Here is a 25,759-nt window from a genome sequence, read left to right as displayed (position 1 = left end):
AGAATTCTCTGATACAGAACAGAATTCATGGTTCCTTCTATTAAGGCAAGTCATCCAGGTCCTGAGGCTTGGGGATAATTTGCTGCCTCAGGACCTGGACAACTTTCTTAAAATAAAGTGAATTTGGAATCAAAGAGATGTTTGGTAACACTTGACAATGCTGACAGGTATAAAGAGGAAATGAAAGAGGGAGTGAGAGTATGGTGTAAAGAAATACCCCCATTGCAATAACCTTGCCCACTAAACCCATAATATGAAATGATGACTGCTCTACTGCTGCTCCGCCCTTGGCCCCGCCTCTATGTTTATAGCCAATCCAATTACCCCACTTCAATAACGACATGTCAACCTGTGTTGAATGAGTCAGCATCCAACACAGCTTCCTTACCTTCTAGAAATATAGATTAGGACGACTTAAAGTGGAATCATTGAAATAACACAGTGATTACATCATGCTAATGAAGGTGCTTTTCAATTAAGATTCAAATGAAATTACCTTCCATCTCTGTCCCAGTCGTAGCATTCTATCTTGATCGTTCTAGTAGGGTGAAAAATAACAATATATTAGAAAAATATTTATTTCGTTTTAACAGGCCGATTATGAGCACAAACTATGATCATGACACTGTACATTCCCCCCAAACGAGTTTCAAGATCAAATGTACAGTATACTGAAGGAGGATAGTTTACAGTAATCTATATCATGTCTATAATTGGTTTCCAAAATAGCGAACGTTAGAGAGAGAAAAGCAGTGCTCTTCCACCATCACCCATCCCCTCAAACTGAAGAATCGTTTTCCCATAACAAGTGGCCATTCTCCATCACCAAGAGATAAGTAGCTGACCGTGGCTGTGCGTATTTCACCCAGCACCAGTTTCACCTCACTTTTCAGAGGGGGGAAAAAAAAGAAAGAACATAACGAACAGCTGCTTAGATGAAAAGGTAATCATTAGTTATAGATCACCACCGGGTCAGAAGTCACAGGTTAATGAGTTTCCTGAAAGGGGTCGTAAAAAGGGGTACGATGATAAGAGGAGGCACACTCCGGCATTGTCAGACCACAAAGACAGATACAGAAACGCGCACTCTGCTCAGCCTCCTACTAAATGGAGTGAAGGATGAGCCCATCACCATCCATCTAAGCTGACTGAAAGTAAGGTGGAGGAGATAAAGCCCTCCATCCCTGTAGTAATCAACCAGAAACCCCCCCGGGACTTGAGGGAGGTAGTCCTGCACTGCCTCCCAAATGGCATCCTATTCCATTTGTTATGAACTACTTTTGAGCAGGGACATAGGCTCCGGTCAAAAGTAGTGCACTTTGGAGTAGGGTGCCATTTGGGAAGCACATCTACTGTGCAGTAGGACAGCACGGGGGACGACAGCTCATATTAACGTCAGTGGAATTTATTAACTACCTCATTGGAAGACCTTTACTGTATTGAAGCACAACCTAACGATGCTCTGAAGACAACAGGAGCGACGAGTTGACAGGACAGACAATGGGTTTGCTGCTTCTTCTGTAGTCCCTGGGGTGGAGGGAGAAGTAGGTATGCGTGTGTGTGCGTGGGAGTGTGTGTCTCTAACAAGAGTCTATCAGCGGTGGTACTATCAGCAGGGGGACACACAGCTCTCCATTGTTAGCGTTCTACCTTATCTCTCATCCCAGACCCCCAGAGACTCGTACTCTCACTGTGTGTGTGTGTGTGTGTGCGGGCGTGCAAGTGCGTAAATCAATATATATGAGTGTGTGTGTGTGTGTGTGTGTGTGTGTGTGTGTGTGTGTGTGTGTGTGTGTGTGTGTGTGTGTGTGTAAGCATTCATTTCTGTTCTTCCTTGGCTCCCCACACTCTCCGCACACTGATAACAATGAGCTCTCTCTAACTAACCTCCTAACAACTCAGAGAGAGTCAGGGCCCAGCTCTGCTCCAATCAATGCAGCCTGACAAGCTCAGAGCATCCATCTGGGGATTTGTGCCTTATCACTGGCAAACAAGCCCGCTGACAACTGGAGATGAATACAAACACAATCTCTGAGATGGGATTGCAGATCCTATACACACACTCACTCGATACCAAACACACACTCACTCGATACACACACTCACTCGATATCAAACACACACTCACTCGATATCAAACTATTGCAGCTTCTTACACCCTGGATTTAAGGGCCAATGCATCGGAGTGTGGACGTGACAACTGTCTGTCAGTCAGGCATGTGAATTGACTACTCCACTGAGGGAGAATGATGATTGCAGAGAGGAAGGCTATTAATAAGCAGACCAAGCATTCATTTCTCTGTTCGAGTTCATTATAATAACTTCTATTTGCATTTAATAGGTTCACAGCAACCTTAGCAACCAAGGAATTCCATACATGCACGGTGATTCTTACAAAATGGAGTCCATCTAAAAAAACGGTTTTCTCCTCTTGCAGATTAGATCCTGTCACCAAATCATTTTTACAAAGCACTCAAATTGTTGAAAAAAAAACATGATCACCATGGCCCTCACACACTTCCGCAAACCAATAAATGCCAGTCTAATCTTGCTGGCCAAACTACACATACATGTAGTGTCACACACACACACACACACACACACACACACACACACACACACACACACACACACACACACACACACACACACACACACACACACACACACACACACACACACACACACACACACACACACGCTGACCTGTCGTAGTCTCCGTTGCAGAGTGCTCTGACGGGTATCTTGAAGGCCTGCCACACTGGGTTTAGTGTGTTCTTCACCACCTCTGTCTTATGGCAGGTTGTGAACCTGGGGAAACACAGAGACAAGACAAGCCACACACTGATCAATGGATCAGTCAATCACTCGACAATATTACTTTCACTGTTCCTCTTTATCGCCCTCTATTTCTTCCCACATCCCACACTCTTTCTCACTCTCTCTCCCTCTCATTCCCTCAGAGTGTCTGTGCCAAGTTAGAGTTGGCGACACAGACCATCTTCCTCTGCTTTTCTCCAGATTTCCCTCAAGTTTAAACGTATCTTTGACAGCTCCTTCAGATCTTTCTTCCCCTCCAAGAAGATAAATCACACACACTTAGTGATACAAACCTCAAAAGATATTGATTCCTATTTTCTGTACTTTGTCAAAAATATAGAGCGATAAAAAAAAATAAAAAAAAAATGAAATCATGATGACCAGCACAAAGAAAAAACTCTTTCAGTTCTAAGAGCAATTACCATCAACTGAGGAATACTCAGTATAATCATCATTCACCGCAAGAGTAAATGGTTTTAATGTGAATATAGTGCAGTGTGGAATATGAGTTCAGAGAGCATCATCATCCATTAACTGATACACACACAGAGAGAGAGAGAGAGAGATGTTTGACCACTGTACAGAGAGGCCAGTGGGGCAATAGGGAGCTCTCCCTCTAGCCACTGCTCCCGCTAGGTCATCTCCTCTCTGCTCTGCCGGCTATAACAGGTGTGTGTGTGTAATAAAGCCTCTCCTCAGAGGAGTAGACCTGCTTATCTGACCCCTCAGATATGTGCTGATGAGAGAGAGAGAAGACCCTGTAGGCTGTAACACACACACACACAGGAATTCAATGGAAAGACTGATGGATGGAACAGAAATGGAGGAGAGGATCTGAAGAAGGGGTCGGTCAAGGATACTCACGTTCCATCTTCATTGCTGCGGTAGAAGACGAGGAAAGGGTCCGACTTGCCGAAGAAATCTTTCTTGTCCAGTTTATTCCCACAGAACTGCATCATCACCGACTCCTAAAGTAACAGAGAGAGACATTGAGACTGATGAAACTGACAGCACAGCTCACTATTCACTGCAGATACTGGCGAGAGACTTCTGATCGTAGATGCAGACATTCATGCTGATCAGTCAAGAGTGACATTACAGGACACGGCGACTCCACTCAGCATCAAGGTGAGAGATATGATAGTAGATCCATGCCAATTGCATGTATATGCCATGGCAAAGTGTTTATTGATTGATGCTGTCCTTATGTGGGTATGATGTTTGGTTTGGGGAGTTAACAAGGGCAGTCAGCTTTTTTTGGAATGGGATGCAGCCCAAAACTCCCTTTCCCCTCCATATCCCCTGCCATCACAACTCACCCTGCAGTTTCCCATCTCTTCTGCCTTAACAATGATGTCTCCACACTTCTTTCCAGGAAGGCCCCTGTTGAAGACAAAACAGAGACACGATTCATTGGTACACTAATGGACTATATGGGCAGTAGGGTCTAACGGAAACCCGGTAACGGTGATGTCTGTGAATGTTCCTCTGTCATAACAAACCGCTCCCATCATGCCATGGAGAACTTGAGGGAGTGTCCCAAAACACCTCGAAAGCCATGCGATACAAGTTGACCTTAGAGAGAGCGAGAGAGCAGGTTTGTACCCCTGTACAGAGAGGCCTGTGTGTGTGTGTGTGTGTGTGTGTGTGTGTGTGTGTGTGTGTGTGTGTGTGTGTGTGTGTGTGTGTGTGTGTGTGTGTGTGTGTGTGTGTGTGTGTGTGTGTGTGCACCTTCCCTTAAGCCTTCCCTGACCCGACGGTCAGCAGAAAGCGAGACACCGTTTATCCAGGTTCCGTCCAACAGACTACAACCAACGCACCCAACTTACACAGGCCCCTTTGACAACACATCCACAATCCCTCCAAGAAACGATGTCCAAGTCCTGTCAAAGGACAAAATACACTTTAAAAAACAGAACCACTGAGGCTTAAATTCTGAGAAAGAGAGTCATCTTCAAGATGCTGATGACTAGCGCTGTCATAGCACTAGCCAGGCCCACCTTGCAGAAGTGTACGCAGGCAGTCATTTGGGCAGCCTGAAATTGGGGTCGAGGAGCCCACCCTAAGAGTAATACAAGTCCCCTTTACTTAGCCAGCAAGACTGAAGGAGAGAGCTGATAGACCTACCAAAAGGACATGGATCCGGATGGGTTTTTTATATCAGTGCTTTGCATTGGGAAGAACAGCTATCTGTTTTTAACCCAGAAACCAATAGCTAACCTCTTCTGAAGGATGGGAGTAAAATTGCAAAAGAAGGAAAATGTCAATGTTTCTCTCTCCCCTCGCTCTGACATTTCAACTAGGTAATTTGTGCTGTCCAGCGTTCCCTTCCATTCCCTCCACCATGAAATCGACCCATTCTCCTCATTGCAATTATGTAAGAAACAAAATGAAGACACATTAGGATTATGTTCCATATGGCCAGTGTAGCAAGAGTAATTGTGAGAGGAATAACTGAACTTCACACTTGGGAGCATTTTCACACTGATCCTAGATCAGCACATTAGGCCTTCACTGATATGGTTTATGAACACAGGAGTGGTTGAATGAAAAAACAAACTGAAAATCCCTTTATTCTCTTCGGTCTCCCCCGGTCTTTCTTGCCTTGGTGCCAACACACGCATGCGCACGCAAGCAAGCAGACCAGAGCTGCACCAGAAGACACACGCTGCAGTCTCTTTGTTCGGGTGACTGTGAATGTGTACTGATGAGGGGGCCACACAGTAGGCTAAACAAAGCTCCGGTCCAATCCCATCACTTCTAATTCAGTGGGTCAGTCAGACTATAGATCAAACAAGTAAACAAGACCATGGCCATCTGAGGACTCGCACACAGAGCTCCTCCTGGGTTGGTTGGCAAGGCCTACTGTACCAACAAGCCTTTGGGGGTGGCAGGGATAGGGCCAAATCTATTTAATAATGGGGGAGGCATAGGGTTAGTGCAGGTAAAGCAAGAATGCAGTCCACAAAAAGACAGGTTTCATGAAATGGGGTATCAGCCTACTCAGTGATACCCACAGAACCCAACTATGAAGAGTTTACACAAATATTAGCGTCATAGCTGTGGGGAATCACCTCACTATCCAGCCCATGGTGCATATTGACATTCACATTGCAACGTACATCCTTACCTTTGGATATTGGGTCCATGAAATGGAATATCAGCCTACTCAGTGACACGCAAAGAACACAACTGTGAAGAGTTTACACAAATATTAGGAAATAATCTTATTGCAGGACTTTGACAGTCACATTAGCTCACCAGTCAACCTACTGTGTGTGTTGACATTCATATTGCAAAATACAGCCTTACCTATGGTCTTGGGTCATCAGTCTTCTCAGTGATACCCACAGAACACAACTGTGACATGTCAAAATGCGGATTTATTGAAATTGTACATGTGATCTATATTAAAGGACACTTTATTTAATATAAACAGGCTTTTACAATTCAATATTGGTACCCACTAAGTTAGTTTTAACAGTGGTCAAGTAGGCTACTGTGGCTATTTGATCCTAATGTAGGCTTACATCTTGGCTTTGCTTTATCTTGGCCAGGTCGCAGTTGTAAATGAGAACTTGTTCTCAACTAGCCTACCTAGTTAAATAAAAGTGAAATTAATTTTTAAAATAAAATTACCAGAGTGGCCTACCATAAAAAACAAATGGAGAAAATGCATTCCATTTCATTTTAACATGGAAATAGCCGTTCTATCGTTCAGACTACAGTAGCAGCCAATGTACTCCCTCATTGCTAACTACAAATGATCTAGAACTGGGTTAATAACTCACTAGCAAAGGATATGAACAAATGTGCACACGTCGCAACATGCAGCTCTCGCTTTGATCTCAAAACAAGTGCATCTGCTCATACTGTAAAACCAGTACAGTTGAAAGTGAATGGCACAGGTCCATATACAGTGGGGCCAAAATACCAGCAACAGTGTGTGAAAACCTTGTCAAACGTTTTCTGGAAGTCTTCACCTCTGTCATTGCCAACAAAGGGTATATAACAAAGTATTAAGATAAACTTTTGTTATTGACCAAATACTTATTTTCCACCATAATTTGCAAATTACATTAATTAAAAATCCTACAATGTGATTGTCTGGATTTTTTTTCTCTATTTTTGTCTGTCATAGTTGAAGTGTACCAATGATGAAAATTACAGGCCTCTCTCATCTTTTTAAGTGGGAGAACTTGCACAATTGGTGGCTGACTAAATACTTTTTTGCCCCACTGTATGCTGCTGCCCTCAGTGGCCACCTGGGCTGGAATAACACATTATGGACTTTCTCTTGCATTTCAAAGATCATAGCACAAATAAAATACCCAAAGAACGGTTGGTTTATTTCTTTGTATCATCTTTTTACCAGATCTATTGTGTTACATTCTCCTACATTCTTTTCACATTTCCAAACTTCAAAGTGTTTCCTTTCAAATAGTACTAAGAATATGAATTTCCTTGCTTCAGGGCCTGAGTTACAGGCAGTTAGATTTGTGTATGTCATTTTAGGTGAACATTGAAAAAAAAGGGGCAGATCCTTAAGTGGTTTTAATGGAATATGTGAAAATGAATCATCATAAACACCTTTAAGAAGTAAATGCTCTTTCGGTCACATTCACCTCTCTTCTGCTCATAAACATAACTTCTTTTCTCATCTCTCTATCCCTCCCCTTCTCTCGCTCTTTCTCCTTTATCTCGCGTCCTCTTTCGTTCTCCTTCACCACCCCCTCCTTGGTCTGTGTGTATTCGGAATCAACACCTCAAACTTCTAATCAAGACACATGGATTTGCAATCAGTGTCAGGAGAGAGAGGAGCAGAATCTTAGCAACTTGTGGCGTTACTGGGGGGGGGGGGGGGGGGGGGAGTATTAGCATACGATGCGCCTGCAATTATCTTCCCCTTCCCCCTTGGAGAGACGAGAGGCCTGAAGGGAATAACAATTATCATTAGTCAACACATCCTGAGCCAGGGAAATCAATGTACAGTGTGTATTCTACTCTTTTCACCCCCAGTAGAGATAAGCAGGTGAGGCCTTGGAAAGGCTGGCATTTTTAAATGAGCCAGTTTAACACAGTTGAGCTACTTTCCCTGATTCAGCTCAACACAATGAGGGTCTTATTCTCTGGAGACCGGACCCGGCGACAGGATAAAGTGACTAAGGGGGCAGTTGAAATCGGCAAACCACAATAAAAGTACAAATGCAGAGACTCAGAGGTCAAGATAATTGTGTGCTATTGAAGTGACAGGATGGCTCAACATCTGTAGCCTCTCTGCCGCATAAAATAGGGTACTTCTAGCAGTAGTATGGACAAATATTCAGCAGGAGGCAGACGGGTAGAGGCGCAAATAAGTTTTGGATGTATTTACACAGAGCTGGTGTTTCAAAGATGAAGGTAATATTTACAAATATACAATACCAGCCAAAAGTTTGGACACACCTACTCATTCCAGGATTTTTCTTTGTAGTGAATACATCAAAACTATGAAATAACACATATGGAATCATGTAGTAACCAAAAAAGTGTTATACAAATCAAAATCTGTTTTATATTTTAGTTTCTTCAAAGTAGCCAACCTTTGCCTTAATGACAGCTTTGCACAGTCCTGACATTCTCTCAGCCAGCTTCATGAGGAATGCTTTTCCAACAGTCTTGAAGGAGTTCCCACATACAGTGAGGGAAAAAAGTATTTCATCCCCTTCTGATTTTGTACGTTTGCCCAGTGACAAAGAAATGATCAGTCTATAATTTTAATGGTAGGTTTACTTGAACAGTGAGAGACAGAATAACAACAAAAAATTCCCTAAAAACGCATGTCAAAAATAACCACTGCGCCACCCGGGAGGCCAAGTCTCTTCTTCTTATTGATGTCCTTTAGTCATGGTTTCTTTGCAGTAATTTGACCATGAAGGCCTGATTCACGTCTCCTCTGAACAGTTGATGTTGAGATGTGTCTGTTGCTTGAACTCATAAGCATTTATTTGGGGTGCAATTTCTGAGGCTGGTAACTATCATGAACTTATTCTCAGCAACAGAGGTAACTGGGTCTTCCTTTCCTGTGGCGGTCCTCATGAGAACCAGGTACATCATGATGGTTTTTGCTACTGCAGTTGAAGAAACTTTCAAAGTTCTTGACATTTTCTGTCTTGACTGATCTTCATGTCTTAAAGTAATGATGGCCTGTCATCTCTCTTGACTTATTTGTGCCGTTCTTTCCATAATATGGACTTGGTGTTTTACCAAATAGGGCCATCTTCTATATACCACCCCTACCTTATCACAACACAACTGACTGTCTCAATGCATTAACAAGGAACGAAATGCCACAAATTAACTTTTAACAAGGCACACCTGCTAAACGAAATGCATTCCAGGTGAATACCTTCGTGATGCTTGGTTGAGGGAATGCCAAGAGTGTGCAAAGCTGTCATCAAGGCAAAGGGTGGCTACTTTGAAGAATCTCAAATAGAGAAAACATTTTGATTTATTGAACAATTTTTTTGGTTAGTACGTGATTCCATATGTGTTATTTCATAGTTTTGATGTCTTCACTATTATTCTTCAATGTAGAAAATAGTAAAAAATAATGAAAACCCTTGAATGAGTAGGTGGGTCAAATTTTGACTGGCACTGTATGTGTGAAATTTGTTTCGATGTAGAATGGACCATTATCATGCACCTATATCGAAATGGGGCAGCAGGGAAAAAATACATGTTTCTATGTACTTAAATAGCGGATGGAGGACGCTTTTCCCGTGGTTCATTTTCATGCCAGCCAGGTATGAAATAAATGAGAAATAAATAAATACAGTAGGCCTAGCCAAAAGAAAGCTGATGGGATCCTCCTCTTTTTAGTAGAGGCCATCACTTTGTTTTCTCAAGCAATTGCATAGCCTACGGAAATGTTCCTCAACATGAGCTCATGAAGTGTTTGATTTGACTTTCGATTACATTTGCATTGATGTCAGAGTGATTAGAGGGACAATAAAGTGCTGACTACCATTGGGCTACTAATGACAGCATCAGAGCTAGAAGAAGCCTAATTACCGTGACTAAACAGTCACATGGAATTTGACTGCCTTCATGACTCGTGACCTCCGGTGTGGCGGTAATATGGTCCACGCAACAGCCCTAGTCGTACCTAACTTCCCCAGTGGCTTTCCACCGCCCCAGTGCCTTTCCATAGTCTCAGGACTACCAGGCCTGATGACTCCTTGCTGTCCCCAGTCCATCTGATAATGCTGCTGTTCTGCCTGCGGCTATGGAACCCTGACCTGTTCACTGCACGTGCTACCTGGTTTTGGACACCCTCTCTACCGCACCTGCTGTCTCTAACTCTGAATGATCGGCTATGAAAAGCCAACTGACATTTACTCCTGAGGTGCTGACCTGTTGCACCCTCTACAACCACTGTGATTATGATCTGACCCTGCAGGTCATCTATGAACGTTTGAACATCTTGGCCATGTACTGTTATAATTGCCACCCAGCACAGCCCGAAGAGGACTGGCCACCCCTCAGAGCCTGGTTCCTGCCTTTTCTAGGGAGTTTTTCCTAGCCACCGTGCTTCTACACCTACATTGCTTGCTGTTTGTGGTTTTATGCTGTGTTTCTGTACAGCACTTGTGACGTCAGCTGATGCAAAAATGGCTTCATAAATACATTTGATTGACTACACACACAGCGGTATGCTCTGGCCAGTGTGCTGCTCATTTTTTTAGGGGGGTGGCACAAACCTGTCTTGTCACTTGTACTTTTTAAATATTTTTATATAGGTACAAATTTAAACTGAGTCGGCTAAAGTTGGGTGCACAAATTTAAACTGAGGCCCCCTTTCGCCCCCAGGTGTAGCCGGGTATGCTCAACAAATAGTCAGGCAGACATTTTCTGTCCTCACTACTACTACAACCTCAAACATCTTTCCAAGCACAGTACCAGCAATGTAGGTATTTTAGTAACAAGGCCAGCACAGTACAGCTTGGCTCAGCAGTTTGAAAAGGGTATTGCTGCGGTCTCTGTCTCTCCCTCCTTCTCACAACAGCAGTCTATATTAAAGCCATATAACTTTTCTCTAGTCTCCTACAACCTCATGTCCTGTATTAAATTAATACTACCTTTGCAGGGGAAAGAGATTTTACTGATAATATTATGGAAATGACATGCAAATTGCTCCGGCAGAATTTACTTAACTCAAGAGCCGTTTTCAATTTAACAAAAAAAAATGAAAAAAAGGGGAGCGGTTTGTTAATTGAGGGATAATTTTGTAAAAAAATAGCTAACGTATTCACATTTATTCTTGAAATACCTTCAATACACTGTTTGAGTAGTAGATTGAGCTTCCTATCCAGGGTGTGTACTTATCCAAGGTTTTACTGTTTTACCCATTTATCCCTTCTTTATTTCAAAAAACTTTATTGACCTGGGAGCACTAGGGCTCTTGTGATATCATAGGATGAGAACCCTGCTCACCTCCCCCGGAACACTTGAATAGAGAGTTTGGCACCTGTCGGGTATTTCTCGCTCAGTGTTCCCTCATCATTGAGCTGCAGCCCTCCTCCTTCCCCTTGGACCACTCTAAGATAGCGTACCTCATCACGCTGATGTCCGGGAGGGCTCTCGCCTGGGCTACGGCAGTATGGGAACAACAGTCAGCCATTTGCGTCAGTCTGGAGGCGTTCGTGGCGGAGGTGAAGAAAGTTTGATGCTCCATCTTCCGGGAGAGAGGCTGCCCGGAAGTTTCTCCAGCAAGACTTCTGCAGTGTGGCAGACTATGCAGTGGATTTCTGCACATTGGCAGCTGAGAGTGCCTGGAATCCAGGATCGCTGTTCGACATGTTCCTGCACGGAGTATCGGAGGAAGTAAAGGATGAGCTTGCAGCCCGGGAACCACCGACGGCTCTCGACTTGCTCATTGCAGTAGTGCGACTACGGGAGCGAAGGAAGGAGAGGAGGTTCGATTTCTCTCGCCCGCCCAAGGCTTCCGACTCGCCTCCGAGACATCCCGGAAGTCCCTGATGGCTCCGTTGCCGAGAGAACCAGAGGCTACCCGAGTTCCCCCGAGAGTCTCCAAAGTCTGCCAATTCACCTCTTCCCGAGCTGATACAACTAGGCAGAGCTAGGCTGTCCCTAGCCGGACAGCTATACAGGCTTCACACGAAGACTTGTATTGTGGGACTACTGGTCATTTCGTGGCCACATGTCCACTAAAAAAAAACAGGCTCACCAGTAGGAGCGAGAACTCTGGTGGAACATTTCCTCTCCCTTTTGGTGGAATACCATGGTTCCTGACGTCTCTGCGGTTGTTGCCACATGCACGATCTGTGCGCCGAACACGATTCCCCGGCAAGCTCTGGCTGGTCTCCTTCAACCTCTGCCTGTTCCTCATCGTCCCTGGTCTCACATATCCCTGGACTTTGTCACCGCTCTCTCACCCTTTCTCGTTCTCTCATTCAGTGATTATTACTATTATTAAAGCAAAGTAAACAATCGATAACTGTACATGTACCTAAACAGCTTTGTGCTGTATTATCCAATGCATGCATACAGCATATTTTATTCAGAATTATGATAATCACCTATCCATGGAACATTGATTATGACTGAATCAGAAGTGTGTGTGTCAGAGCTCTGTGTAAGATGACTACGCAAACAATTTGGAATTTCCAACACATTGCTGCTTATAAAAACAAGAAGCAATGCAGTCAGTCTTTGCTCAACTTTGAGCAAAAGCAAATGTGCCGCTATTTTCTGAGCCAGCTGTAGCTTATTTGAGTTTTTATTTAACCTTTATTTAACCAGGAAGGGCTCGTTGAGATTTTAAAATCTCTTTTTCAAGAGCATCCTGACCAAGATAGGCAGCACCAAGTCATTACAAACATTACAGACAAACAACATGAAAAACTACAAGTAAATCTAGTAAAAACCATAGAATTCACAAGAGTATAACAAAATCAAAAACAGCCAATTAAAAACATTGACAGGTCAGGGAATCAGTCTCAAGATCATTCATCAGTGATTTAAAAATACCAAATCGAGACAAGTTCTTCCAGTTTAAAAGTATTTTGTAAGGCATTCCAAGACGATGGCGCAGAGTGGAACAGTTAGCAGGATAAAGCCCAGCGAACGAAGAGAGTACCCACCACATTTCTGAACAATAAAAATGCCCAAATAAAAAGGTAGTAAACCCAAAATGGCTTTGTAAATTAAAGTATACCAGTAACTGAGCATACGAGTGACTAGGTCCTTCTTTGCAGCACTTGACCATATGACTGGACAATAATCAAGATAAGCTAAAACTAGAGCCTTCCAGGACCTGAATATGACTGCACGTCACATATTGTGTGTATTGACATTCATACTGCACTGTACAGCTTTACCTAAGGATTGGGTATCAATGAAATGGTGCATCAGTCTACTCAATGCCCAAGATATCTTTTCCCAACGTCCTCAGAGTTATCAGACTCCAAAACATCCACGCAGTATTGTTTTTCCTCTGGAATAGTGTTCAATACACATAGGTTGACAAAGCATGTGGCTCAATTCACGGTTGTTTCAGAGTCCCCCAACAAGAGCTACGACGCTAAATAAGTAGGCCCCCAATGCAATTCTAAAGTATAATACATCCAGTGTGATTTCAACAGATTTGTCAAATTAACAAATTGTCTTTTGTTGATTTTATATATAACCACATTCCAACCTCATTTAGCATGATCTATTCAATTATGGCATAATTCTACTATTTGTATTCATTTGCGTCACTGAAAATGACATATTTTTATTTTGTAGGCTAGCTGCAAAGTCCACTATTGTGGCTAATTCTTATTATGGATAGCTTCACATAGATGGGCCCGACCACCATTAATCAAATAAGAACTGTCTTATAAATTAGGGTAATTTTAGATGACACCTAGCTATATAGTTAGCTAGCTAACTATATAGCTACTGAAACAGATGTCGTTTTGCTGTGTTTTTGGGGAAGACATTGTTTGCATCCATGAGCTAGCTAGCTTTTTTTATGACCAGCACTGTGTTTCGTGTGTGTGTAACCTTAATTTAACTTGGCAAGTCACTTAAGAACAAATTCTTCCTATGGGACTCCCAATCACGGCCAGATGTGATAGAGCCTGGATTCGAACCAGGGACTGTAGTGGCGCATCTTGCACTGAGATGCAGTGCCTTAGACCGCTGCGTCCATGTGTGTGTTAACGATTTAACCTGTTTGGGATAGGGGGCAGTATTTTCACGTTTGGATGAAAAGTGTGCCCAGAGTAAACTGCCTGCTACTCAGGCCCAGAAGCTAATATATGCATATTATTAGTCGATTTGGATAGAAAACACTCTGAAGTTTCTAAAACTGTTTGAATGGTGTTTGTGAGTATAACAGAACTCATATGGCAGGCGAAAACCTGGAGAAAAATCTGAGGTTTGTAGTTTTTAAACTCTTTGCCATTCCAATATAGAGTGTAAATGGGGTCGTTATGCAATTCCATGGGCTTCCACTAGATGTCAACAGTCTTTAGAACTTTGTTTGAGGCTTCTACTGTGAAGTGGGGGCGAATGAGAGGGGATTGAGCCAGGTGTCTGGCAGAGTGCCACAGGCTCGTGAGGCGCGGCTCAAGTTTCTACGACCTGTAATATAACCTTTTGAACTTTTCGTCTGACGTTCGGCTGGACATGAACGCGCGTTTGGATTTGTTTACCAAACACCCTAACAAAAAAGCAATTTGGACATAAATTATTAACTTTATCGAACAAATCAAACATTTATTGTGGAACTGGGATTCCTGAAAGTGCATTCTGATGAAGATCATCAAATGTAAGTGAATATTTATAATGCTATTTCTGACTAATGTTGACTAACACAATATGGCGGATATCTTTTTGGCTGCTTTGTTGTCTGAAAGCTGTACTCAGATGATTGTTTTTGGTTTATGGTTTGCTTTTTCCGTAACATTTAAAATAAATCTGACACCGTGGTTGCATTAAGGAGAAGTATATCTCTAATTCCATGTATAAGACTTGTATTTTTATCAACATTTATGATGAGTATTTCTGTAAATTGATGTGGCTCTCTGCACAATCACCGCATATTTTAGAACTACTGAGCGTAACGTGCCAATGTAAAATGAGATTTTTTTTATATAAATATGCACTTTAGCGAACATGCATGTATTGTGTAACATGAAGTCTTATGAGTGTCATCTGATTAAGATCATCAAAGGTTAGTGATTAATTTTATCTCTAGTTGTGCTTTTTGTGACCCCTCTCTTAGGCTGGAAAAATGGCTGTGTTATTCCGTGACTTGGCGGTGACCTAACATAATCGTTTGTGGTGCTTTCACTGTAAAGCCTTTTTGAAAATCAGACACTGTTGCTGGATTAATGAGAATTTTATCTTTAAAATGGTGTAAAATGCTTGTATGCTTGAGGAATTTTAATTATGAGATTTTTGTTGTTTTGAATTTTGCGCCCTGCACTTACACTGGCTGTTGGTGAGGTGGGACGCTACCGTCCCACATATCCCAGATAGGTTAACCGTTCTAACAGACACTTCCTTAACTGGTGCATGTTTATCAATAATTGGAAGAAGCAATTTCATAAATCATCAAGTTCAGCGTCTGGATGCTCCTCATTAATCACATCATACCAACAAATATTTTTAACATCATCCACACAAGAGTCACAGCAAAATCTTTTATATGATTTCTTATACACTATTTTAGGCCCAGCCTTTGGAACCTTGGCTTTCCTGGATATAGCCAATGGTGTATCAGTGAGTATCCAATGGCTACGGATACAGCTTTAGAACAAAGTTTTAAAATTATGATCAATACATGTGGATGATCTTGTTCCTGTAGTGTTTGTAAACACCCTGGTAGGTTGATTAATAACCTGAACCATATTACAGGCACTGGTTACCATTATAAGCTTCCTCGAGCAGGCAGCTTGAAGAAAACCAGTCAATATTCAGTTCCCCAAGAAAGAAGACCTCTCTGTTTATATCACATACCATCAAGCATTTCATTCACATTATCTAGATACTGACTGTTAGCACTTGGTGGCCTAGAACAACACCATAAAATAATAGCGCTGAATTAAAACAGTTTTAACTCATTACTGATAAGGGATAATGCGTAAATAAGAACATTTTGACAGAGGGATTACGGACATTGTTTTGCACTTTTGAAAGGTCTATGAAAGGGCCAATACAACACAGTATCTACAAGTTTACTGAAATGACTATCACCATGGTGATTGCTATCATGGAGGTGACAGGGGAATGTGTGTGTGTGCATGTGTATGTGTGTGTCAGCTTACGTACAACCTCTCCTCCCCCACCTGTAAAATGAAATGAAGGCTGTGTTGTAATAATTATAGTATTTTTATTGTATTACTAATAATAACACGTATGTTACAGGCATGTGTGTGTGTATGTGTGTGTGTTCATGTGAGCATGCATGCGTGTGTGGTTTGAAATGAGACCAAGAGTGGCACTCTGATGTGAGCAGGCCGTGCGGTGAAGAGCGTGGAGCACCCACAGGGGGTTGCCAGATTGGCCTTTGTTAATTATTTTAATTCCAGCTCATCACAGCTCTCTTCAACTGGCAAATCCTATTATAAAGACATACCCAATTGAAGAGATGCCAAGAAATTGCTTTCAGGCAGCTGATCTGAGCTTGAAGCAAGAGGATAGATTCTTCAAAAGTGCATGTGATGTTTTGAAAGCGAGACTAAAGAAATGCACAATATATGAAGTTTGTACACGTGTGTGTATGTGTGCCAGGCGCAGAACTTGCGGGGTATGTGGGGGGGTCATAACCCTCCCATTATTTGAAACTGCGCCCCCCCCCCCAAAATAAAATACTGAAGAATCTGATGTATTGGAAATAATTGATCATTAGAATGCATTCGTCAAAAGCCACAAAATACACTTGAATGGATTGCTGCACATATGTAAACACCATGGGAGTTGGCTGCTTCAAGACACAATTGAGAGAACACCTCACTCTGGCCATTTTACTCGCCGTAGCAGAGCTGGGTAAGCTGTTTACATGTTACCGAGAGCGTTCTCGACTAACTATTATTATTTTTTGCCTACGTTTACTGACACCGGTCATATTCGTTGGGTGTTGCGTGTTTGTAAATTCATCAGCTGTTCTGCGCTCTGGCACACTCAGACAAGAGTGCTCTGAAATCTGAGTAGCTAGCCATAGTGAATTTGCGAATAAAAAGGGTATGCTAACTGGATAACAGTCGTTCAAGTTCTTGCTAGCTAACCAAATGACACCTGCATCTCGAGCTGTTTATAGCCACTGAAAAATATTATGAGGGGAAAAAGATCAGTCATTCACCCACTCCTCCAATGGCACGACACGGCATCCTCCTGGCAGCAAGCTAGCTTGTTAGGCTCCGTGTTTCTAGCTTGCTACGTATACAGATACACTAGCCTATTAGTCACGTTATGACTTACGTGATCCTCGCCCTTTATAGTTTGATTGTATTGACATTCCCAGCCTTAGTTACATTCGTCAGTTTTCGTCCAGAATATTGAGTCATTGAAATTGAAACAGTGCATCTCGAATGGAGATGAACTCTATGATTGTCTGTTTGTTTCATATCTGCAAAGTAGTTAAAACACTGTCAGTTCCACTTTAAACTTCAGGTCACCAGTTACTCTGTGTGCTAAACCTAAAATGTTTTTGCAATGGGAAGTAATAGTTGTACACTTCGATTGGGAAATGCTTAATGGTTGGCTAATTATGTCTGAGTGTTTATAGACTGCTTATCCTTTAAAATCATGCTGTGTGTGACTACTGTCTTTGCCAAAAAGTTCCCAGAACAGCTCGCCCAGCAAAGGAAAGGCACCCTGTGTGAAAAATTACATTTTAGTTATTATAGTAAAAAGGCACAAACATGATGCTCTAAGTCCACAACAATGCTTAAACCATATCAATCTGATTGGGTGAGCTTGTGAGATTGGGTGAGAATATATTTCACGTGCTCTGCGATTGTGTAGACTACTTTGTGCATGATCTCTCTATTCTACTAAATAATTGATTAGTCATATACCTCCACTACAATAATTAGATATGCATCAGTATACACATTTTTCTCAGTGGGCAAAGTGGGAAGAGGCTTATACAGTACCTGCATATACCCTCCACGACACCACTGGCCCTTTGTGAACCTATAGGTTCACCACTGTATTAACCTGTCACACACTGAAGACCTATAGGTTCACCACTGTATTAACCTGTCACACACTGAAGACCTATAGGTTCACCACTGTATTAACCTGTCACACACTGAAGACCTATAGGTTCACCACTGTACTAACCTGTCACGCACTGAAGACCTATAGGTTCACCACTGTACTAACATGTCACACTGAAGACCTATAGGTTCACCACTGTACTAACCTGTCACACTGAAGACCTATAGGTTCACCACTGTACTAACCTGTCACACTGAAGACCTATAGGTTCACCACTGTATTAACCTGTCACACTGAAGACCTATAGGTTCACCACTGTATTAACCTGTCACACTGAAGACCTATAGGTTCACCACTGTATTAACCTGTCACACTGAAGACCTATAGGTTCACCACTGTCACACACTGAAGACCTATAGGTTCACCACTGTCACACACTGAAGACCTATGGGTTCACCACTGTACTAACCTGTCACACACTGAAGACCTATAGGTTCACCACTGTACTAACCTGTCACACACTGAAGACCTATAGGTTCACCACTGTCACACACTGAAGACCTATAGGTTCACCACTGTACTAACCTGTCACACTGAAGACCTATAGGTTCACCACTCTACTAACCTGTCACACTGAAGACCTATAGGTTCACCACTGTATTAAACTGTCACACTGAAGACCTATAGGTTCACCACTGTACTAACCTGTCACACTGAAGACCTATAGGTTCACCACTGTCACACACTGAAGACCTATAGGTTCACCACTGTACTAACCTGTCACACACTGAAAACCTATAGGTTCACCACTCTACTAACCTGTCACACTGAAGACCTATAGGTTCACCACTGTCACACACTGAAGACCTATAGGTTCACCACTGTACTAACCTGTCACACACTGAAAACCTATAGGTTCACCACTCTACTAACCTGTCACACTGAAGACCTATAGGTTCACCACTGTACTAACCTGTCACACTGAAGACCTATAGGTTCACCACTGTACTAACCTGTCACACTGAAGACCTATAGGTTCACCACTGTACTAACCTGTCACACTGAAAACCTATAGGTTCACCACTGTACTAACCTGTCACACACTGAAGACCTATAGGTTCACCACTGTACTAACATGTCACACTGAAGACCTATAGGTTCACCACTGTACTAACCTGTCACACTGAAGACCTATAGGTTCACCACTGTACTAACCTGTCACACTGAAGACCTATAGGTTCACCACTGTACTAACCTGTCACACACTGAAGACCTATAGGTTCACCACTGTACTAACCTGTCACACTGAAGACCTATAGGTTCACCACTGTACTAACCTGTCACACTGAAGACCTATAGGTTCACCACTGTAACCTGTCACACTAACCTGTCACACTGAAAACCTACTAGGTTCACCACTGTACTAACCTGTCACACTGAAGACCTATAGGTTCACCACTGTACTAACCTGTCACACTGAACCTATAGGTTCACCACTGTACTAACCTGTCACACACTGAAGACCTATAGGTTCACCACTGTACTAACCTGTCACACTGAAGACCTATAGGTTCACCACTGTATTAACCTGTCACACTGAAGACCTATAGGTTCACCACTGTATTAACCTGTCACACTGAAGACCTATAGGTTCACCACTGTCACACACTGAAGACCTATAGGTTCACCACTGTACTAACCTGTCACACTGAAGACCTATAGGTTCACCACTGTACTAACCTGTCACACTGAAGACCTATAGGTTCACCACTGTCACACACTGAAGACCTATAGGTTCACCACTGTACTAACCTGTCACACTGAAGACCTATAGGTTCACCACTGTACTAACCTGTCACACACTGAAGACCTATAGGTTCACCACTGTACTAACCTGTCACACACTGAAGACCTATAGGTTCACCACTGTACTAACCTGTCACACTGAAGACCTATAGGTTCACCACTGTACTAACCTGTCACACTGAAGACCTATAGGTTCACCACTGTACTAACCTGTCACACACTGAAGACCTATAGGTTCACCACTGTACTAACCTGTCACACACTGAAGACCTATAGGTTCACCACTGTACTAACCTGTCACACACTGAAGACCTATAGGTTCACCACTGTCACACACTGAAGACCTATAGGTTCACCACTGTCACACACTGAAGACCTATAGGTTCACCACTGTCACACACTGAAGACCTATAGGTTCACCACTGTCACACACTGAAGACCTATAGGTTCACCACTGTCACACACTGAAGACTTATAGGTTCACCACTGTATTAACCTGTCACACTGAAGACCTATAGGTTCACCACTCTACTAACCTGTCACACTGAAGACCTATAGGTTCACCACTGTATTAACCTGTCACACTGAAGACCTATAGGTTCACCACTGTACTAACCTGTCACACTGAAGACCTATAGGTTCACCACTGTCACACACTGAAGACCTATAGGTTCACCACTGTACTAACCTGTCACACTGAAGACCTATAGGTTCACCACTCTACTAACCTGTCACACTGAAGACCTATAGGTTCACCACTGTACTAACCTGTCACACTGAAGACCTATAGGTTCACCACTGTCACACACTGAAGACCTATAGGTTCACCACTGTCACACACTGAAGACCTATAGGTTCACCACTGTACTAACCTGTCACACACTGAAGACCTATAGGTTCACCACTGTACTAACCTGTCACACACTGAAGACCTATAGGTTCACCACTGTACTAACCTGTCACACACTGAAGACCTATAGGTTCACCACTGTACTAACCTGTCACACACTGAAGACCTATAGGTTCACCACTGTACTAACCTGTCACACACTGAAGACCTATAGGTTCACCACTGTACTAACCTGTCACACACTGAAGACCTATAGGTTCACCACTGTATTAACCTGTTACACTGAAGACCTATAGGTTCACCACTGTACTAACCTGTCACACTGAAGACCTATAGGTTCACCACTGTACTAACCTGTCACACTGAAGACCTATAGGTTCACCACTGTACTAACCTGTCACACACTGAAGACCTATAGGTTCACCACTGTATTAACCTGTCACACTGAAGACCTATAGGTTCACCACTGTATTAACCTGTCACACTGAAGACCTATAGGTTCACCACTGTCACACACTGAAGACCTATAGGTTCACCACTGTCACACACTGAAGACCTATAGGTTCACCACTGTACTAACCTGTCACACACTGAAGACCTATAGGTTCACCACTGTACTAACCTGTCACACTGAAGACCTATAGGTTCACCACTGTCACACACTGAAGACCTATAGGTTCACTACTGTACTAACCTGTCACACTGAAGACCTATAGGTTCACCACTGTACTAACCTGTCACACACTGAAGGCCTATAGGTTCACCACTGTACTAACCTGTCACACACTGAAGGCCTATAGGTTCACTACTGTACTAACCTGTCACACTGAAGACCTGGATTGTGCAACATTTGCCCATTATTGCTAGACAACTATTATCAGGTCTTGTCATAGACTTTCAAGCAGCTTGAAGTCAAAACTGTAATTCGCCACTCAGGAAAATAATATCTTCTTGGTAAGCAACACCAGTGTAGATTTGGCCTTGTGTTTTTTGTAGGTTATATTCCTGCTGAAACCTGAATTCATCTGGTGGACAGCAGACTGAACCAGGTTTTCCTCTAGGATTTTGCCATTGCTTAGCGCCATTACTTTTGTTTTTTTATCCTGAAAAATGCTTGTAACGATTACAAGCATACCTATAACATGATACAGCCATCACTATGCTTAAAAATATGGAGAGTGGTACTCCGTAATGTGTTGTATTGGAGTACAAACATAAGACTTTGTAATCCGGACAAAAAGTGAATTGCTCTGCCACATTTTTGAAGTATTATTTTAATGCCTTATTGCAAACAGGATGCATGTTTGGGAATATTTTTTTCTGTACAGGCTTCCTGCTCTTCACTCTATCAATTAGGTTAGTATTGTGGAGTAACTACAATGTTGATCCATTCTCAGTTTTGTTTTATCACAGCCATTTAACTTTGTTTTAAAGTCACCATTGGTGAAATCCCTGAGAGGTTTCCTTCCTCTACGGCAACTGAGTTAGAAAGGATGCCTGCATCTTTGTAGTGACTGGGTGTACTGATACACCATCCAAAGTCTAATAAATAACTTCACCAGGCTCAAAGTGATATTGAATGTCTGCTTTATTTTTTAACTATCTAACAATAAGTGCCCTTCTTTGTGAGGCATTGGAAAACCTCCCTGGTCTTTGTGGTGTAATCTGTTTGTCGAGCAGTGAATTTCAGAGGGACCTTACAGATAATTGTATGCGTGGGGGTACAGAGATGGAGGTAGCCATTCTGAAATCATGCTAAACACGATTACTGCACACAGTCCAAGCAACTTCCTATGTGACTTGTAAAGCGCATTTTTACTCCTGAACTTATTTAGGCTTACATAACAAAGGGATTGAATACTTACTGACTCGAGACATTTCAGCTTTTCATTTTTTAATTCATTTCTAAAAACATTTCTAAAAACATTTCTAAAAACATAATTCCCCTCTGACATTATGGGGTGTTGTGTGTAGGCCAGTGACACAACATCTCAATTGAACCCATTTTAAATTCAGGCTGTAACACAACAGAATGTGGAAAAGGTCAAGGGGTGTGAACACTTTCTGAAGGCACTGTATACATGGGAGAAAGTGTGTTTATTGGGATTTTTTTTGTCTTCAGGTCATGACAATGAACTGAGACGTGTCAATAATAATACACATTTCATGGACATCCCACACGGTCTTGTGTCTGGTGTGTCAAAGACTGAGATGTCCACAATACATATGTGCAAGTGATTGTGTGTGTGTGTGTGGATGTAAATATGTCAGAGTAAATGACAGGTGAGTGACAGCCATGAGAAGTAGATCAGGGGGTCAGGGTTAAAGTGATGATGTAAAATGGTAAACCAGTTATAATTGTGTGTGTGGGTGTAAATTCTATAAATGGTCAGGTGAGTGAATACCATAAGAACTGGGTCAGGGTTAGCCGGGATATAAAATCATTTGTATTTTGTTGCCAATTACACCATTTAGCAGACATTTTTATCGAAAGCGACTTACAGTCATGTATGTGGAGGAACCGAGTTACTTACACGAGAGGTTTCTTCATGCGGCTGCCCAGCGATCCCACCACCTCTCCCAACGTACAGAACGCCTGGCCAAGGAAGTCCTACAGAAAGAGAGACATACGAGTTTATATATTTGGACACATTCTGGTGAAATGGAAGATATAGGAGACACACACACACACAGCGGACTCCCATCCAATAGTGCGCATAGAATACTCTTTATGAAACGTGACATGTGATTCATTGTATTAATGTCAATGTTGGGGGGAGGAGGGAGGGAGAACACTTGTGATTCTTTTAGCCAGTGTCTGGAAAAACACCAACAATGGAATCTCACTGTAGTCTCCTCTGACCACAATGTCTACTATAATTCGTATGTGCTGTATAATCCCTACACACTTTATAGCCCAGTTATATCCAGCGTACTCCAGCAGCAAGACCTGGGTTCAAATACCTGCCTGGGTTGGCAAATGATCAGTTTTAGGACTATTCTATTGATTCCATTAAGCCAAGGAAACTCAATCAAGCCTAGACAAAGTATTTGTCTATCTGCCTCTCACATGTTAATACAGTAAAGGTTTATCTCCAGTGGATTTCCCCAGAGGGATGGCCAGGGCTGGCGAAGCAGCTTCTAAAAACGGCCAAGTGTGTCATTCCCAGTCGGAGATTATTGATTTCATCCCGTTTTTATGCCTGATCGGGATGGAAGGAGAGCGAGAGGGCAGAGGGAAGGAGAGGGCGAGGGAGCGAGGCCAGAGGGAAGAAGAGAGAGAATTATGTTGTGTCCAGAGTGAACATCTGTGAAATTGGGGGAGACAGATCCACAATGGAGGACCAGTGAGAAAAGCCTGGTGACTAAGTGTGTGTGTGTGTGTGTGTGTGTGTGTGTGTGTGTGTGTGTGTGTGTGTGTGTGTGTGTGTGTGTGTGTGTGTGTGTGTGTGTGTGTGTGTGTGTGTGTGTGTGTGTGTGTGTGCGTGCGCTAGGGTCCCTGGTTGTAACTGCAGCGTTAATGCAACGTGTTTTAAACAAACAGGACAGGCAGTGGATATGGGCTTTAATATAGCGTTGCTATAGTACCAACACCAACAGGTAGAGGACCATCTCTTGTACTCCCCACACTGAATTGTGTTTGCCATCCACCAAATCATTGTGGAAAAATTGCATTTCTTTTCCATGACTGCATACTATTGATGGCAAAGGTGATTGGCCCACATCACAGTGACCACTCCCCCTTTTATCCTTTCACCATGGAAAATATTACACACTGCTCACTAGGTGCACATTGTTAGAATACGCGTCTAAAGCATTACCCAACAGATTATCAGCCACATTAGTCAGATCATGGTAAAATACAGCTTTGCATGACACATGTCATGTGACAAGACAACATGTGAAGCCTGTCCAAATAACAGAAGGTCAGACATGTAGTAACGCTTCTCATGGTTTGTGTCTCTAATGACATTCATCCTTAAGTGGTTGTTTGTCAAACAAAGTCGAACCGGAACATGTGATTTCCCTGCAAGTTGGGCAGACTAGTTTTCCCAATTTGCCAAAGCAAACACAGGAGAGAGCAAATGGTGAAATGTGACTAAGATAAGATAGGACAGGGAAAGCAATGCTATATGAATCTAGTCAATCCTAGTGTAATGTGATAGGAGGAACGTGAACATTTTGCTAATAGCAGGCTGAGCTTATGGTAGCCCGGGTATCCTGGAAGGATATTGACCTCATTCTGTCAGTAGAGGACACCTGGTTATTCTTTAAAAAAGTGCTTTCCTCACCATCTTAAATAAGCATGCCTCATTCAAAAAATGTAGAACCAGGAACAGATATAGCCCTTGGTTCTCTCCAGACCGGACTGCCCTTGACCAGCACAAAACATCCTGTGGCGTACTGCATTAGCATCGAATAGTCCCCGCAATATGCAACTTTTCAGGGAAATTAGGGACCAATATACATAGGCAGTCAGGAAAGCAAAGGCTAGCCTTTTCAAACAGAAATGTACATCCAGTAGCACAAACTCCCAAAATTTCTGGGACACTGTAAAGTCCATGGAGAATAAGAGAACCTTCTCCCAGCTGCCCACTGCACTGAGGCTAGGAAACACTGTCACCACTGATAAATCCACGATAATTGAGAATTTCAAGAAGCATTTTTTCACGGCTGGCCATGCTTTTCACCTGCCTACCCCTAAACCTGCCGACAGCCCTGCACCCCCCACAACAACTTGCCCAAGCCTCCCCATTTCTCCTTCACCCAAATCCAGATAGCTGATGTTCCAGAAAGAACTGCAAAATCTGGACTCCTATAAAATCTGGACTCTCTCTAAAATTATCCGCCGAAATTGTTGTAACCCCTATTACTAGCCTGTTCAACCTCTCTTTGAGATCCGCAAAGATTGGAAAGCTGCCGTGGTCTTCCCCCTCTTCAAAGGGGGAGACACTCTAGACCCAAACTGTTACATCCTACCCTGCCTTTCTAAAGTCTTCAAAAGCCAAGTTAACAAACAGATCACTGACCATTTCGAATGCCACCGTGCCCTTTCCGCTATGC

At 42.7% G+C, this 25,759-nt stretch overlaps 1 protein-coding gene across 2 annotated transcripts in view; it reads right to left on the bottom strand.

The window, feature by feature from the left end:
• Positions 1 to 25,759, bottom strand: part of LOC123994721 (copine-8) — a 131,208-nt gene that overhangs the window by 30,890 nt on the left and 74,559 nt on the right. For both annotated transcript variants that reach the window (XM_046297649.1, XM_046297648.1), the window contains 5 exons: positions 23,230 to 23,306; positions 4,140 to 4,203; positions 3,685 to 3,788; positions 2,707 to 2,811; positions 497 to 538 (listed from right to left, as the gene is read on the bottom strand). In XM_046297649.1, the coding sequence (XP_046153605.1) occupies positions 497 to 538; positions 2,707 to 2,811; positions 3,685 to 3,788; positions 4,140 to 4,203; positions 23,230 to 23,306 (392 nt within the window). The remainder of the gene's footprint in view (positions 1 to 496; positions 539 to 2,706; positions 2,812 to 3,684; positions 3,789 to 4,139; positions 4,204 to 23,229; positions 23,307 to 25,759) is intronic.

Source organism: Oncorhynchus gorbuscha, linkage group LG14, assembly GCF_021184085.1.
Source record: "Oncorhynchus gorbuscha isolate QuinsamMale2020 ecotype Even-year linkage group LG14, OgorEven_v1.0, whole genome shotgun sequence".
NCBI classification, from domain to species: domain Eukaryota; kingdom Metazoa; phylum Chordata; class Actinopteri; order Salmoniformes; family Salmonidae; genus Oncorhynchus; species Oncorhynchus gorbuscha.
This window is presented reverse-complemented; position numbering and strand designations above follow the sequence as displayed.